Source organism: Xenopus tropicalis, chromosome 1 (assembly GCF_000004195.4).
Source record: "Xenopus tropicalis strain Nigerian chromosome 1, UCB_Xtro_10.0, whole genome shotgun sequence".
Taxonomy (NCBI): domain Eukaryota; kingdom Metazoa; phylum Chordata; class Amphibia; order Anura; family Pipidae; genus Xenopus; species Xenopus tropicalis.
The window spans coordinates 26820015-26837700 of record NC_030677.2 but is presented as its reverse complement, the minus strand read 5'-3'; the positions used below and the strand labels follow the sequence as shown (position 1 = coordinate 26837700).

The 17686-nt window shown below is 36.1% G+C and overlaps 1 protein-coding gene across 1 annotated transcript in view; it reads left to right on the top strand.

Moving 5' to 3' along the window:
* Positions 1 to 17686, top strand: part of clnk (cytokine-dependent hematopoietic cell linker) — a 29417-nt gene that overhangs the window by 10815 nt on the left and 916 nt on the right. The window contains exons 7-11 of the mRNA XM_031904564.1: positions 2004 to 2057; positions 3887 to 3949; positions 12640 to 12758; positions 13142 to 13282; positions 16557 to 16634. Of these exons, the coding sequence (XP_031760424.1) occupies positions 2004 to 2057; positions 3887 to 3949; positions 12640 to 12758; positions 13142 to 13282; positions 16557 to 16634 (455 nt within the window). The remainder of the gene's footprint in view (positions 1 to 2003; positions 2058 to 3886; positions 3950 to 12639; positions 12759 to 13141; positions 13283 to 16556; positions 16635 to 17686) is intronic.

Sequence of the window (17686 nt, the reverse complement as noted above, 5' to 3'; positions counted from 1 at the left end):
GTTGTGAATCCTCGCTATTTGCATGGGGGATTCAGATATCAGAGAGCTCAGCGATGAAGCTGAACATAATAAATTCCCTCCCCACCACCAAAAAAAATGGTGCTTGAAGACATTATGCCAAATTGAACATTTTCATAGATTTTCCAAAACATTTGCCAACTAAACCTGACAGGATTCAGCTGAAGTTAAGGGGAGGGATATTTTTAACATCCAACCTATTTTATAATTCAAGTTTTCAAGAGTCAAGTGAAAAAACTTGATCCAGTTTTACATTTTTTTTTTGCAATCTAGTTCCAGGAAAAAAAAAACTAGATATTCCAAAATTTGTAAATTGTTATCAAAATTCCAGTGCAAATATTTTAGCATTTTCTCCTAAATTTGGAAAAACTCCTAAATCTTGATTATTAGTAGTGATGAGCGAATCATTTCCGTTTCGCTTCGCTGAAAAATTTGCGAATCCTTCAAAAGATCAAAAATGGCGAAAAACTTGCGAAATGGCAAAAAATGTCGCGCGGCAAAAAAATTGTCGCCCACGGCTATTATTTTGTCGCCCGCAGTTAGTATTTTGTCGTCCGCGGCTATTATTTCATCGCGCGGCTATTCTTTTGCCACCCGCGACTATTCTTTTTGTGACGCCGGCGACAATTTTTGGACGTTTCATCCGTTTCGTGAAACAATCCGCCAATGGCGAAACGCGGAAATTCGCCGCGAATTCATGCCTGCCGAAACATTTCACCCATCACTAATTATTAGCTTAGTAATAAAAACTTGATCTAAAAACGTTGAATTTATGTTGATAACACAGATTATAAACTCGCCAGCTTTAAACTGCTGATTTTTTTTTATAGTCAAGTTTTACTTTTTTTGCACTACATATATATAAATATTTAATTTCTGAAAGCTTGAATTTAAAAATAGCCAAAATGATTGTGTTATTTGCTGTGTAAAACTCAAATTTGTTAAAACTCCATCTGGGATGTTGATAAACTACCCCCCTAGCTGTGGTATATGCCATGTGGACAATGCAGAACTTAGAACTAGTGATGGGCGAAATGTTTCACCAGGCATGGATTCGTGGCAAATTTCCGCGTTTTGCCATTGGCGGATTGTTTTGCAAATGGATGGAAAAATTCACTGCGCGCCCAAAAATTGTCGCAAGAATAGTTGCGGGCATCTTGGGCGACAATTTTTTCACGATTTTTCGCCGTTTCGCAAATCTTTTGAAAGATTCGCAAATTTTTCGGCGAAACGGGACAGATTCATTCATCTCTACTTATAACTTTTGTTTTTTTATGTGGGACAGTGAAGTTGTAAAGCACTATTGGCCCAGAGTAGTAGGGCTTATTTGAGATTTCCTTAACAAATAGATGCCAGTAGTAATTAGCGAATCTTTCCCATTTCGCTTCGTTGAAAATACTCGAAATGACAGTAAAATTCGCGAAATGGTGAAAAATCAGCAAAACACGTTTGAAGATTGACGTCTTTTTGCCACAACCTCCCCCATCTTGACACGACCAATTTGATGCGGGCGACACATTTTTTGCAGTGAATTTTTTTCACCAATGGCGAAATGCAGTAATTGGCTGCGAATCCATACTTTGCAAAAACCTTTCCTCATCACTAGATCAATGACTTCTATAGTTTGGGATTTACTCACTGTTCAGCCATTTCTAGTCTGGCAATGTCAAATGATCAAAAAAAGAAATGAAATGAATCGCCTGGCGCACCTTTTGTTGGATTGCGGATATGAGCGGCCAATGATTATTTTGTTACAGCATACAGTACATAATATACCAAGGCTGTCAGAAAATATTAGCATTCCATGACACGTGGGATATTTGGATAATTGACAAATAAGTTATTTTTTAAACTATTTTTCTATTTCTATTTTTATATTGCGATAATGTGTGTAACATGTTACGGGATCTATTTTTTTGCAGCACAGAAAAAATAGATAAAGATCTTTACATTCCTAAAGACTTTGATGTTTTTGTTCTCCGTAGCCCCAGCTGTAAATCGAGGCCTGAAACCAGAAAAGCTTTCCTTTCAGGTCAAGGGTAAGTATCTGAAACAGCTTAGAAAAATGCAATATATAAAAGAACCAGGCATTCAAGAAAGACAAACAGTACTGCATATATCCCCTCTGTTCGCAAAAACAAATAGCAGCTTTCTCCTCACAGCCATTTTTCCTCTGACATTATCAGTGACGTTTAAATCGGCAAATAGCATATGCCCTTTATTCAGTTTATAAATCAAATGCAGGCTTACACAGGCAGAATTTACTTTGACAAAAAGTCCTGCATGGATTGAGCACTGTAATGGTTAAACTAAGCTCAGAAGAAAAGGTTAGGACATAAAATAGGAGCAGGCTGCTACAGAAGAGTTATTTTGGGAACCAGCAATGTCATCCCTTCATTGGTGGTTAAACTGGAGGGGGCGTGTTTAGTGTGTTTCAAGGTTTCAGAGAGGCTGTTCCCAGATTTATATTTTTTTGTGGGAGGTTTACATGTCCTTTAAATCTGATATCTCAAGGGACACAATAATCGCATACATGTCCTAATTTAGGTCTTTATACTTCTAATTAGTGCTGATCTTATATATTTTACTAAATATATACAGCTTTTATAAAATGACAAGGGGTGGTTATGAGAACCATAGGATTCAAAGCCAATTTGTATTGCCAGCTGCTTCCTATTTGAATTAGGAAATTTGTAGGGGGTGCCCGAGTGATTGCTAATACCCCAGCATAAGTTATTGTAGGATGTATTTTTGCATTTTAGCCACTAGGTGGCAGGGTTTTGCAAGTTTGGGAAAATTAGGTGTAATAGAGCCTCCAGCCACTAGAGGGAAACATAGGGCAAACAGTATATAAGCAGGGTACCACACCCAGTTTGGGGCTTTTTGATGGTAGATCAGCAGGATAGACAAAAAGGGCGTCACAGTGAAAGCACTAGGTGTTTCAGGCAGACAGGCTGTTTAGCATGGGTAGCTCACACCCCAACAAGGAAGTAGATGGAGCCTTGGCAATGCCACAGCAAGGGATAAGGTGTGAGTATTAGGACTAGCAGAAAAGGCCTTTGAAAAGGGACGTTGCCATTAAATTCCTGTTCAGAGAAGGACAGAGGGGCGTTAGAGGAACGCCGGACTGTCAAGTGGACAGGTGGGGAGTGAGCTCCCAGCGGGGGTGACGTTGAGGAAGGTGAGTCGGAGTGAAAAGGATGTGATTGCATTATGGGGTAAGCCTGTCTGTGTTGCCCAGTGGAACTGAAAGCTGAGCGGAACTGTACTGTTGGATATATGTGATCAGCTGGAAACTGAATAAATATTTGTTAACAGCATTTATACGTGTGGCCATTTGTCTATTTGTGCTACAAATTCCCTTCCTATAACACACTATTACCTAACAAAATGATATTTGACCAACAATACACATATCTACCATTAGCTGCATGTTTCCCATTTGGCTTTATACAAATGTTACGAATATAGTTTGAAATTTAGCTATAAGGAAGAAGGCACATACATTTATAGCGCCTCATCTCTGAAAACCTTGTCTCTTTCTCCCTTAGAGTCAGGTGTGTATAGCAGCTTTGCTAAACAAGTTACCCCAGGTCAGGAAAATGCCTATTCTGATTTTTTTGACGCTACAAATTTTTCCATGGTGAATTTGAAAATCAAATTCTAACTCAGAATCTGAATCTAAACCTTAATAAATCAGCCCTTAAAAGTTTATTGAAATTGGGAAAAAAAATCCCCAAAAATTCACAAATTTGAATTTTGATAAGTAGGCCTCCAAATATTGTATTTCCAGATTTGCTTTGGCACCATATTTGTTCTGAGATGTTCATTGTTTTTTATACTTATATATTTTTATTTGGTTTAACAGCTGCAAACATTGAAAAGATATCGTTTGGGAAACTGAATCCAGCTGACGACATCTCCAGACACGGTAAGAGTGAAATGAAAAACCTACAAATGCTCTTCCGTGCACTTTTGCATTAATATTTGTTGTAGTTTTTAAGAGAGTACTTGTTACACTGCTGTTGGGTTTCCTTGACCTGCCAGTTGGCAGAAAATGAAGTTGTATGTATGTATGTATAACTTTATTTATAAAGTGCCACAAGGACACGCAGAGCTGTACAATCTTACAATGTACAGAATGACACACAGGGAGGACAAGTGTTATAATAAATACAATAAATATATAAATATATATAAATGCACAGGGAATAAGTGCCAAGTTATTGGGAAAAGACTGGTAATGTTGCTCTGCATAGAACTGACCACAGAAACATCATTCTCTGCTCACAAACTTCATTTTCTGAGCTTTTTTGGCTGTTTTGGATTTGCAGGGAGTTAACAATAAGGGGGAATTAAAAAAAAAAAGCCCTGAAACCCTCAAAAACCACAAAGCAAATGAAAGATCTTCAAGTTATAAAAGGGACATCTGCCATTGACTTCTACATGTTCTGGACAGGTTTTGGATAGTGTATTAATGCATTCAGATTTGTCGTGTTTTTGTCATATAATAAATCGCAATTTTATTACTTACTTTTGATGTTAAAAAAACCCAAACCCAAAAGTTAAAATGTTACATTTTCCTCGTTTGATATTAATGGGAAAAAAGATGAAACATTTAACAGGTTAACTTGATACATCACCACATAAAGGTCCAGAGCAAATGAGAAGGTGAAAGACATTGCACAGAGAAACCAGCATTTTTCATTGTCAGAATCTGCCGCCTATTTCTGGCATTCCTTTTTCTATAGGAGGCGCAGATTGTCTTTTGGAAATAGCTGGGATTTCCATCCTCCATCCTGAAGAGAACAAATCACCACTTAGAAACCACTGAGAATTCTATAGATTCTATCTAATGTGGCAAATTATTACATTCCCGTTTTTAAGGTTTAATTAGGTGCCTTAGAACAGTGTTTTTCAACCTTTTTTGGGCAAAGGCACACTTGTTTCATGAAAAAAATCACGAGGCACACCACCATTAGAAAATGTTAAAAAATTTAACTTTGTGCCTATATTGACTATATATAAAGTAATTCTCTTGAATAGGAATCAAATAAACACAAAGAAAGTATTTTATAATTACTTTATTATATTACATATATATATACACACAAAAATTTTATATTATATATATATTATTATTAATTGTTTTCTTACATGTCAGGCTGTCTTGGGGTGCGGCATCCAGGGGTGTCCCTGGATTGTCCTCCGGTGGGGAGTAGGGCGGCTGTGCATGGGCCTGGCCCCTGGTGGATCTGGTCTGTCGGGGCAGGGCCTGGGCAGTTGCTCCCCCCGGTCGGGTTGTGCCAGGGCAGGATAGTGCTGCTCCTCTCTGGTTGCTCCGCCCTCCTGGATCCGATGCCGGATGACGTCACAGGCAGTGACGATTTCCGGGCATCAGGGAGCCAGGAAGTGGAAGGTGTCCCAGAGGGGACCGGGGGAGTCTTGTCTGCACCTACGGCACACCAGGCAACATCTCGCGGCACGGTTGAAAAACGCTGCCTTAGAATGATTATTTCTGCTCCATGAAGTATATATTGAAACTACCAAAGTAATGATACAAATAATTCACACAATAGTAGCCGTTATTATCCCTCTATACAGATATTTATAGAAGGTGGTTTAATAAATATAACAATATATTTTTCTAAATGGGTGTATGGGGTTTATTTGCCGAATACTTGATTATGTTTGACTGCATTTACTATACAATATTAAACTGATTGATAAAAGTGTTGGTTTATTAAGAATACTCTTGTTGTATTTTGCCTTACACAAAAAAAGAACAGGCAACAAAAAGTCAATTTGTGAACAAAACAACCACAATAGATATCCAGTAGTATATTAGGAAAAGACTTGGATATGGAAACAACCTTGGTCAGGGTACATACTATTAGAAACAAAAGCACCGGCACTCAGGAGCTACAAACGGGACTAGCCCTTTATAAATCTTTATTGCAGAAGTGCAAAGCACAGAAAAAGCACGGGCAACAAAAAAATTGCATGACGCGGGCGACAAAAAAATTGCATGACAAATGCATTTCGCAAGTTTTTTGCCATTTCGCCATTTTGCTAATTCTCTTGCCATTTCGCAAATTTTATGGCGAAGCGAAACGGGACTGATTCGCTCATCACTAACTACGACCATTTCGGAATTCATTCCAGCTTCGGTATCGTGACTTTCCTTGGCCCGGGCTGCACCTTTCCTTGGGCCAGGCTTCCAAAAACATGCACAGAAGTTTCAAAGCCAGAAAGGTTTTCCCGCTGTTTATGATCGTTTGGATACGAAAATTTTGTGTCTTTCGGATCGCAACCACAATATTTTCGTATGACCAAGAAAAGTGTTTTTACGCAATTTTGGCACGTCAGAAATTATCGTGGTTACTCCGAATTTTTTACAATCGTGCTTTTTAGTAGCGAAAATTTGTACTTTAATGAATGGGCCCCTAAGTGTATTTTTTGACAGATCATATGACTATTAAGAAAATATGTATATGCTAAGTTAATCATTAATCATCTCAAGATAAAGCTCTGGAGCTGAATCTTAAATGGTTTGTTATTTTCCTATAACAATTCTTATTTTTTTGATCATGTATTTATTATGTACAATTAAAAAACATTTATCAGTAAATGATAAACGGGACGGCTAGTCCCGTTTGTAGCTCCTGAGTGCCAGGGCTTTTGTTCTAATTGGAATTTTGGGAGGGTGCCGATCGCTCCAGCAGTGTGCACCGAGAATTATTTTGAATTATTTCGGAGAGCTAAGGGTGTGCGAAAAAGGTCTTCTGTTCGTCTACAGGGTACATACTGTACAATAATAAATCACAGAATGCCATAGCTGGTGCACCAAGGGATGTATTACATACTGTATTTGACTTTTTGTCTCATTAACAGGGAAGCTAAAAAATTTTCTTTGTGTGCAATTGTCTTTCACCCTCCATTAAGCTAATTAGGATTCGGTTCGTATTCACCCAAATCTTTCACAAAGGATTTGGGGTTCAGCCGGATCCTAAAATAGTGGATATGGTGCATCCCTACTATTTACCCTAGCAACCAAGCAGTGGTTTGAACGAGAGATAGAAATATGAGTAGGAGGGGGACTAAATAGAAAGATAAGGAATAAAAAGTAACAAAAGCAATAAAATTGTAGCCCCACAATGCAATCATTTTTGGCTGCCGGGGTCATTGACTCCCATTTTAAAACTGGAAAGAAGCAGAAAAGAAAGGGAAATAATTTAAAAAAACTATATGAGTAGAATATTTTTCATTCAGACTTGTTGTGGTTTAGTTGCAAAAAAATCCGTGTTTTTGGCACGAGTTTTGTCGTAAAAAAAAAAAAACCTGAACCAAAAATAATAATAAACCTTAGTAAATGCCCCCCTCAGGTTTATATTTATTTTTCCCTTTCACTTTCCCTTTGTCCCTTTCCTTAGGGTTTTTTTTCTTATTTCTGCTTTATGGCTGTTTGACTTGTATTGTAATAGAATTGTAACAACAGTAATACAAACTGTTATTTTCTTCTCTATGACTCTCAAATAATGTTAAAAAAAGATCATACATATTTTCTTAGGGGATCAATTTATATAATATTATTGTTTGCTGTCCAAATTCTAGTAAATGTTATGGATCTGAAACCTTCCATTACTGATAAAAGTTTTATTTACTATACATAATAAATACATGATCAAAAAAATAAGAATTGTTCTAGGAAAATAACAAACCATTTAGGATTCAGCTCCACAGCTTTTATCTTGAGATGATTAAGGCTGTGTCAAATAACTTAGCATATACATATTTTCTTAATAGTCATATGATCTGTCAAAAAATACATTTAGGGGCCCATTCATTAAAGCATGACTTTTCGCTACTAAAAAGCACGACTGGAAAAACTACGATAATTTCTGATGTGCCAAAATTGCGCTTGGACGTACGAAAATATTGTGGTTGCAATCCGATAGTCACAAAATTTTCGTATCCGAACGATCGTAAACGGCACGAAAACCTTTCTGACTTTGAGACTTCTGTGTATGTTTTTGGAAGCCTGAGTCAAGGAAAGTCACAATACCGAAGCTGGAATGAATTTCGAAATGGTCGTAGTTAGTGATGAACGGATCTGTCCTGTTTTGCTTCGCCATAAAATTAGCGAAATGGCAAGAAAATTAGCAAAATGGCGAAAAACTTGCAAAATGCATTTGTTGCGCAATTTTTTTGTCACCTGCGTCTATTTTTTTGTCACCTGTGGCTATTTTTTTTGTTGCCTGCGCTTTTTCTGACGCAACCGTGCCCTTTTTTGACGCAACCGCGCCCAATTGGACACGTGCCAACTAAAATTTTGCATGCTGAATTTTTCCGCGGCAAATTTTCACTGAAGTTTCACAAAACAATTCGCCACTGGCGCAATGCGGAAATTCGCTGCAAATCCATGCCTGACGAAAAAATTTGCTCATCACTAGCCATGGTCTTTGCAAAAAATACGACTTTTTCATGGAAGTTAATGAAAACCACGAAAAATTCGTACAATTTTAACGATATTATCATGGTCAATGCAAAAAGTTCTAAAAATTAGAAAAAATATGTTTTTTTCAGAAAAAAAAATTGTGATTTACTGATGTGTTAATAGTGTTCCTAAACAATGATCAATAAGTGGGATATTTATATTTACTGGCCTAGATGGTTCCTGTACTTAATGCCTCTGTGGGGGTCGAGGTTAATGACATTAAGAGGCCTGAGTTTGAGTTATGTGTGATTTCAGCACTGGGGGAAAGACCTATTATAAGGATAATGTTCTGAGAGCTGTAAGTTTGCTGTGCTGAACAAGTAGCTTTGCATGGAAAGTGATGGCTGATTTGCACATGAATTACCTTTTGTGCCGGCAAAATGTTTCGTGACTGCAATTTGTAATAAATCTGATAAATCTGACCCTGATAATAGCGTTGGAAACTTTTCATGGAATCGGGCTCAACAGATTTTGAAATAGCTGTGTTTTTAAAGATTTTGCAACAAAGCGAGTTGAAGGTTACTTTATACTTTATAACCCTACTTTTATTGCCCTTTTAACTTGTCATTTAAATATGAAACATTTTATATGAAACAACAACTTTAAGCAGAATTTCTCTATGTCTTTAAATATACTGTACATACATATATGGGACCCGTTATCCAGAATGCTCAGGACCTGAGGTTTTGCGTATAAGGGGTATTTCCGTAATTTGGATCACCATACCTTACGTATACTGAAAAATCATTTAAACATTATTAAACCCAATAGGATTGTTTTGCCTCCAATAGGGATTCATTATATCTTAGTTGGGATCAAATACTGTTTTAGTATTACAGAGAAAAGGGAATCATTTAACCATGAAATAAACCCAATAGGGCTGTTCTGCCCCAATAAGGGGTAATTATATCTTAGTTGGGATCAAATACAGGTACTGTTTTATTATTACAGAGAAAAAGGAAATAATTTTTAAAAATCCAAATTATTTGCTTATAATGGAGTCTATGGCAGATGGCCTTTCTGTAATTCTGAACTTTCTGGATAACGGGTTCCCAGATAACAGACCCCATACCTGTATGTATGTATGTATGTATGTATGTATATATATATATATATATATATATATATATATATATATATAAAATGCCAAGTGTCTGCACTCCATCTGGTCTTTATGTAATCATGGGTGCTTGGTCAAATTTTATCACAAATAAGAGTTCCCTTGACAAAGGAGTTTGAGCCCAAACATTGGGGTATTCTCTCATCCAGAGTATCTGCCTTTATCTTATTTGCCTTTTGCTGGGTGGTATGTATTGGTTTGTTTATTAATGGATATTGTGTGTATACTTTGTAAAATGCAATAATCTTATACTGAAAATTTTCTTTAATTGCGGTACCACCCTGGTATGTCTTTTTCTAGTGTGCAGGGTTTATATGTGGGTTTCTATTGTATATACAATCCTCTATTGGGGGGATTCTGGAAACCTTAGCACCTAAATGTATTTTTATTTGTGAAATTATTTTAAAGGGCAAGGGCCTAATAGATATATTATTATAATTATTAATGGGGCCATAGGGGTCAACATCTTAGATTTTGTTAGGAATGTCAGTTGTACTGCACATGCTCAGTGGGCTCTGGGCAGCTGTTGAGAAGCATAGGGGCCGTAGCAAATTATTAAGAAGAAAATGAGGTTTGTCTGTCATAGAGAGTGATACTACAGGGCTGACTAATAGAGATTCTTTCATAATTTTTATGGTATACTTTTTATTTCTAAATTACACTGTTTACACAGCAAATAATTCACTTTACCATTTAAACTTTTATTCTTGAACCAACAAATGTATTTGTAGCTGTAATATTGGTGTGTAGGCGCCATCTCAGTGCATTGTGCCTGAGTCTGAGCTTTCAGAAGGAGCCAGTGCTACACATTAGAACTGCTTTCAGCTAACCTATTGTTTCTCCTACTCCCATGTAACTGGAGGAGTCCCAAGCCGGACTTGGATTTCTTACTATTGAGTGCTATTCTGATACCTACTGGGAGCTGCTATCTTGCTCCCTTCCCATTGTTCTGCTGATCGACTGCTGGGGGGGGGGGATATCACTCCAACTTGCAGCGCAACAGTAAAGTTCTGTGGCACCATGGGAAACTAACAACATGTTTAGCTCCATGAGAAATAAAACATGTTTTCCCATGACAGTATTCCTAAGTTCTAATGCGAATTGCACTGGTTTCAGTAATGAGAATCTGAATAAATTACTAATCAGTCTTATATTGAGACATTTATATTCTATATATACACTATAGTGTGCCATTTATATTCTGTATATACAGTATATAGTGCCATTTATATTCTATATATACAGTATAGTGTGACATTTATATTCTATATATACAGTATAGTGTGCCATTTATATTCTATATATACAGTATATAGTGACATTTATATTCTATATATACAGTATAGTGTGACATTTATATTCTATATATACAGTATAGTGTGACATTTATATTCTATATATACAGTATATAGTGACATTTATATTCTATATATACAGTATAGTGTGACATTTATATTCTATATATGCAGTAAAGTGTGCCATTTATATTCTATATATACAGTATAGTGTGACATTTATATTCTGTATATACAGTATAGTGTGCCATTTATATTCTATATATACAGTATAGTGTGCCATTTATATTCTATATATACAGTATAGTGTGCCATTTATATTCTATATATACAGTATAGTGTGCCATTTATATTCTATATATACAGTATAGTGTGCCATTTATATTCTATATATACAGTATAGCGTGACATTTATATTCAATATATACAGTATAGCGTGACATTTATATTCTATATATACAGTATAGTGTGACATTTATATTCTATTTATACAGTATAGTGTGACATTTATATTCTATATATACAGTATAGTGAGACATTTATATTCTATATATACAGTATAGTGTGACATTTATATTCTATATATACAGTATAGTGTGCCATTTATATTCTATATATACAGTATAGCGTGACATTTATATTCAATATATACAGTATAGCGTGACATTTATATTCTATATATACAGTATAGTGTGACATTTATATTCTATTTATACAGTATAGTGTGACATTTATATTCTATATATACAGTATAGTGAGACATTTATATTCTATATATACAGTATAGTGTGACATTTATATTCTATTTATACAGTATAGTGAGACATTTATATTCTATATATACAGTATAGTGAGACATTTATATTCTATATATACAGTATAGTGTGACATTTATATTCTATATATACAGTATAGTGAGACATTTATATTCTATATATACAGTATAGTGTGACATTTATATTCTATTTATACAGTATAGTGTGACATTTATATTCTATATATACAGTATAGTGTGACATTTATATTCTATATATACAGTATAGTGAGACATTTATATTCTATATATACAGTATAGTGTGACATTTATATTCTATTTATACAGTATAGTGTGACATTTATATTCTATATATACAGTATAGTGTGACATTTATATTCTATTTATACAGTATAGTGAGACATTTATATTCTATATATACAGTATAGTGAGACATTTATATTCTATATATACAGTATAGTGTGACATTTATATTCTATATATACAGTATAGTGAGACATTTATATTCTATATATACAGTATAGTGTGACATTTATATTCTATATATACAGTATAGTGAGACATTTATATTCTATATATACAGTATATAGTGAGTGGGCCCCTAAGCTCAGGTAAGTGACAGCAGCACAGAGTATGGGCAGGGAATCAGCAGAAAAGAAGATGGGGGGCTACTGGGGCATCTTTGGGGGCACAGACCTTCCCTGCTAAAGGCCTGTGGGTGCCTTGGGCTGGTACAGAAGCACAAAACATAATGTGCAGCATCTGTACCCTGCTTCTTTAGTTAAGCTTTAGTTCTCCTTTGATCATCAGCGCTTAACCTGTAGCCCAAATAAATAATGGATGTCTCTTTTATACAGGGCTTCACTAACCTTTAGGGCAATGCCAATCATTTTCAGCGAATGAAAATTCTGAATACCGCTGGTTTTCTTTTTAGGTGGCTCTGCAAAAGGGCCAATGAAAAGCACCCGAATTTCAAAAATGCAGAATTCAAGAGAAATAGGTTTCGCATCACACCACCAGGCAAACGAGTTTTTTTCCAGATCTTCTGAACAGGTACAAAAATTATACATTTTGCACTAATTAGAACATTTGTTATAATTTCCAAAGCGGTGCTAGGATACGTGGGATAAAGTATTACATAGACAATTATAATATAACATCATACGTAAAGCTTTAAGCTAAAATCCTGGATAATGTTCCATATTATATATGTATGTAGAACAATATTATACCCATGGGGCGCACATATTTTTTTATACTTTATATCCATTTAGAAAGCGTAATATTAAAAAATGGTGAGTAAATACCAGGCAACCTTGGGCAGGGGATATAGATTCTGATTCATTAGTCGAGTCATCAATCTGCTTTTTAAAGATTTACAATAATATGTGCTGTTAAGGCCTATTGTGTAAACTGGGCTGTTGCTCTGATATCAGGAAACAGAAGGAGCACAGAGTTTCTGTGATAGGCCCCAGAGACCTTACATTGAGCAATGTGGCACGCGACATGAAGACCACCAATGGACACCTCCCTTTCAAAAAGAAGAAGCAATTTGGGGTGACACAACTCAAAATACGGTAAGAAAATGTAAATAGAACACAGAATTTGTAAACACAAATAACCAGGGAAAATGATCCTGCAGAGGATCCACACATCACAGGAAAATTCTGTTATCTAGAATTCTTGGGTTTTCTGGATAAGGGGTCTTTCCGTAATTTGGATCATCATATGTTGAGTCTACTAAAAAAAATAATTTAAACATTAAATAAAGCCAATAGGATTGTTTTGCCTCCAATAAGGATTAATTATATCTTAGCTGGGATCAAGTACAGGTATGGGATCCCTTATCCGGAAACCCGTTATCCAGAAAGCTCTAAATTACGGAAAGCCTGTCTCCCATAGACTCCATTTTAATCAAATAATTCAGAATTTTAAAACTGATTCCCTTTTCTCTGTAATAATAAAACAGTACCTGTACTTGATCCCAACTAAGATATAATTACCCCTTATTGGGGGCAGAACAGCCCTATTGGGTTTATTTAATGGTTAAATGATTCCCTTTTCTCTGTAATAATAAAACAGTAACTGTACTTGATCCCAACTAAGATATAATTACCCCTTATTGGGGGCAGAACAGTCCTATTGGGTTTATTTAATGGTTAAATGATTCCCTTTTCTCTGTAATAATAAAACAGTACCTGTACTTGATCCCAACTAAGATATAATTACCCCTTATTGGGGGCAGAACAGCCCTATTGGGTTTATTTAATGGTTAAATGATTCCCTTTTCTCTGTAATAATAAAACAGTAACTGTACTTGATCCCAACTAAGATATAATTACCCCTTATTGGGGGCAGAACAGTCCTATTGGGTTTATTTAATGGTTAAATGATTCCCTTTTCTCTGTAATAATAAAACAGTACCTGTACTTGATCCCAACTAAGATATAATTACCCCTTATTGGGGGCAGAACAGTCCTATTGGGTTTATTTCATGGTTAAATGATTCCCTTTTCTCTGTAATAATAAAACAGTACCTGTACTTGATCCCAACTAAGATATAATTCATCCTTATTGGATGCAAAACAATCCTATTGGGTTTAATTAATGTTTTATTGATTTTTTTGTAGACTTAAAGTATGTAGATCCGAATTACAGAAAGACCCCTTATCCGGAATACCCTTGGTCCTGAGCATTCTAGATACTGGGTCCTATACCTGTACAGTTACTGTTTTTTTATTACAGAGAAAAAGGGAATCATTTAACCGTGAAATAAACCCAATAGGACTGTTCTGCCCCAATAAGGGGTAATTATATCTTAGTTGGGATCAAGTACAGGTACTGTTTTATTATTACAGAGAAAAGGGAATCATTTAACCATGAAATAAACCCAATAGGGCTGTTCTGCCCCCAATAAGGGGTAATTATATCTCAGTTGGGATCAAGTACAGGTACTGTTTTATTATTACAGAGAAAAGGGAATCATTTAACCATTAAATAAACCCAATAGGGCTGTTCTGCCCCCAATAAGGGGTAATTATATCTTAGTTGGGATCAAGTACAGGTACTGTTTTATTATTACAGAGAAAAGGGAATCATTTAACCATTAAATAAACCCAATAGGGCTGTTCTGCCCCCAATAAGGGGTAATTATATCTTAGTTGGGATCAAGTACAGTTACTGTTTTATTATTACAGAGAAAAAGGGAATCATTTTTAAAAATGTAAATGATTTGATTATAATGGAGTGTGTGGGAGATGGCCTTCCCGTAATTCGGAGCTTTCTGGATAAAGGGTCCCATACCTGTACTCTTAGCATTTCTTTCTTTCCCCTTCTACCTTGTAGCAGATTTATAAGCTTCTTAATGTCAGAATCAGATTAAATGTAGTTCATGGCAGAAAATGTAATAAAATAAAATGTGTTTGCAAGACTACATAGTAAGCACACAAATCCTATAGCAAAATAATATAGGGATTTTTAAAGGGTTTTAAATTTTATATAACTATATCTCTCTATCAAAATATATATATCACATATATACATATATATAGGTCTGTTGATGCAGCCACACTCTTAACCGGTCTCAGGAATATTGTGGGTGCTGGGTCAGTGCGTGACACGTAACAATTCAAAAGGACCTGCACTCCAAATTAGGACCTTTATTAAGGACATATATATACATATTTGGTTTATGTTCCATAAAGGATTAAACTTATAACACTTCTGTAAATGCTTAGGCATTATATATAGATATATTTTTTTTGTTACAGTATATATATCTATAGATGTACTGTATACACATTATACAGTTATACCCTATATAAGCACAATTTAACAGGGAGAGCTCCTAAGTCTGTACATAAGGATATTATAACTATGCCGGCACTGTATTCCCCTGTACTAAGCTCGGTTTTACTGTATAATAGGAATAACCTTTTTTCAAGTGAAGATAAGTTTGTTTATGATTATGAAATAGCCTTGATTAGCAGCAGCAGCATACAGAAACACTAAACTACAAAATCAGTTGTTTTGGTTGGGGAACAGAACATTTATGTATTTGAACAGAATAACAGTTCAGTTTATAGTTCAAGGCTATGGAGCCGGGTGTAGGGGGATGACTGCTGGCTGCCGACCAATTTTCTTTCTTAACTGTTTATTACCTCACAATTATAATAGTACTATATAACAACCTTGTGACTTTTAGCCAGATCCCAAACTGAATCGTGGATTCAGTACATTCCTTATGTGCCAGGGAGATTTACCTGCTTGGTATAGCTGAATTACAATGCCAATAAAGTGCATAGTGGCATGAAAACTAAGCAGGTATCTCTTATTGGGTTTAAATCCAAGCAGAACTAGGGTAGGAGGCTGAAGCTAAGGCAAGTAGCGTGCCGCCCCCCCCCGGAAAAAAATCTTTGGAGGGGCCAGCCATTACCTGGACTGGGGTGGAGATCAGGTCAAAGATGAAGAAAAGTTCTTAACATTGTTAAAGGTAAAGGGATGGAGGGGCAGAGTGGCTGGTCCATAGCTAGTGCACCCCAATAGAAAAAGAGTTGTGTGTATAGATATATATATATATATATATATAGGTGTAGCACTCACCCATAAACAATACTATTAGCTGCCTGGGTGCCTCAGAGTGCTGAGTTTTGGTGGATATATATATATATATATATATAGCAACTGTATATGACTGAAATCATTTTGGGGTGGTTTACATTAAACATAAAATGACAACATTCAAGTAAAGGAATTTGTTCACACTGAAAAACAAACCCTTTGTAACATATCTGGCCATGATGGAGCTCATGTTGCTGCATTCACATCTAATAACACATTTGTATGTAGCAGGACTATGATGAATGCAACTGGTACGTCAGAGAATATGACAGAAAAAAAGCAGAACAGATTTTGTTCCAAGAAAAGAAGGTGAGAGCTTTCTATTTAGGCTTGGGAAGAGCTACATGTACTGACTGTAACAGGAAACAACAAAAATAATAATTTGGTCACCATTATTTATACATAAGCTGCTTCTGCTGCACAAATGTACTGCTAGTCATGTGATAGCATCAGTGTTTTGTTTGATTTATTTGTCTTGATAATTGTTTAACACTGCAGGACCATCTAGATTGGCCAGGTTCCACTGAATGCCATAATAAATACTGCATCTAAAACGCAAATGCCCATTGTAGAGAAACAGAACAATATCTAAACCTTGTTGGTTCACACACACAGACATTGTTATGGTAATCATTCACAGAGTATATTCAGTCTCAGTTTAATCTTGTAGTTTAGATAAGATCTTTTACATGGGGCAAAATGTTGACCCTAAAGGCTCTGTCACATGGGGAGATTAGTAGCCCGCGACAAATCTCCCTGTTTGCGGGCGACTAATCTCCCCGAAATGCCATCCCACCGGCGAAAATGTAAATCGCCAGTGGGATGGCATACACGACATACATGCCCGTGTGCCAGAGCCCTAAGACCCCAGAAAAAAATATTAGCAGGCCCCTGCCACTACCAAGCTGCTCACGTGGTGGTGGTGATTGCTGCATGGGTGCAGTTGGATGGGGGGGCAGTGGAATTGTGGGATCTTGCTATGACCCACCCATTTTACATCTCCAGGAAAGTTAAAGGAAGAGTAACATCAAAAAAAAGTGCATAAAAGGAATTACAATATAATGTATTGTTACTCTTTACTGGTCCAACTGGTGTGTTTGCCTCAGAAAGTTTATATACTGTATATACTCGAGTATAAGCCTAGTTTTTCAGCACCCAAAATGTGCTGAAAAAGTTACCCTCGGCTTATACTCGGGTCGGGTGCCATGGGTCCCTCCAGATTAGCACCTTCTGTCCTTTGTGTGCAAATTAGGCCACCTGCAACCAGACCCTCCAGTGCCCTGGCCCAGGCTCCCACTAGCAATACTTATTTCCTTTTACATCTCCTCCGGGATTGGGTCTGCTGCCAGTTTGCCAATGCA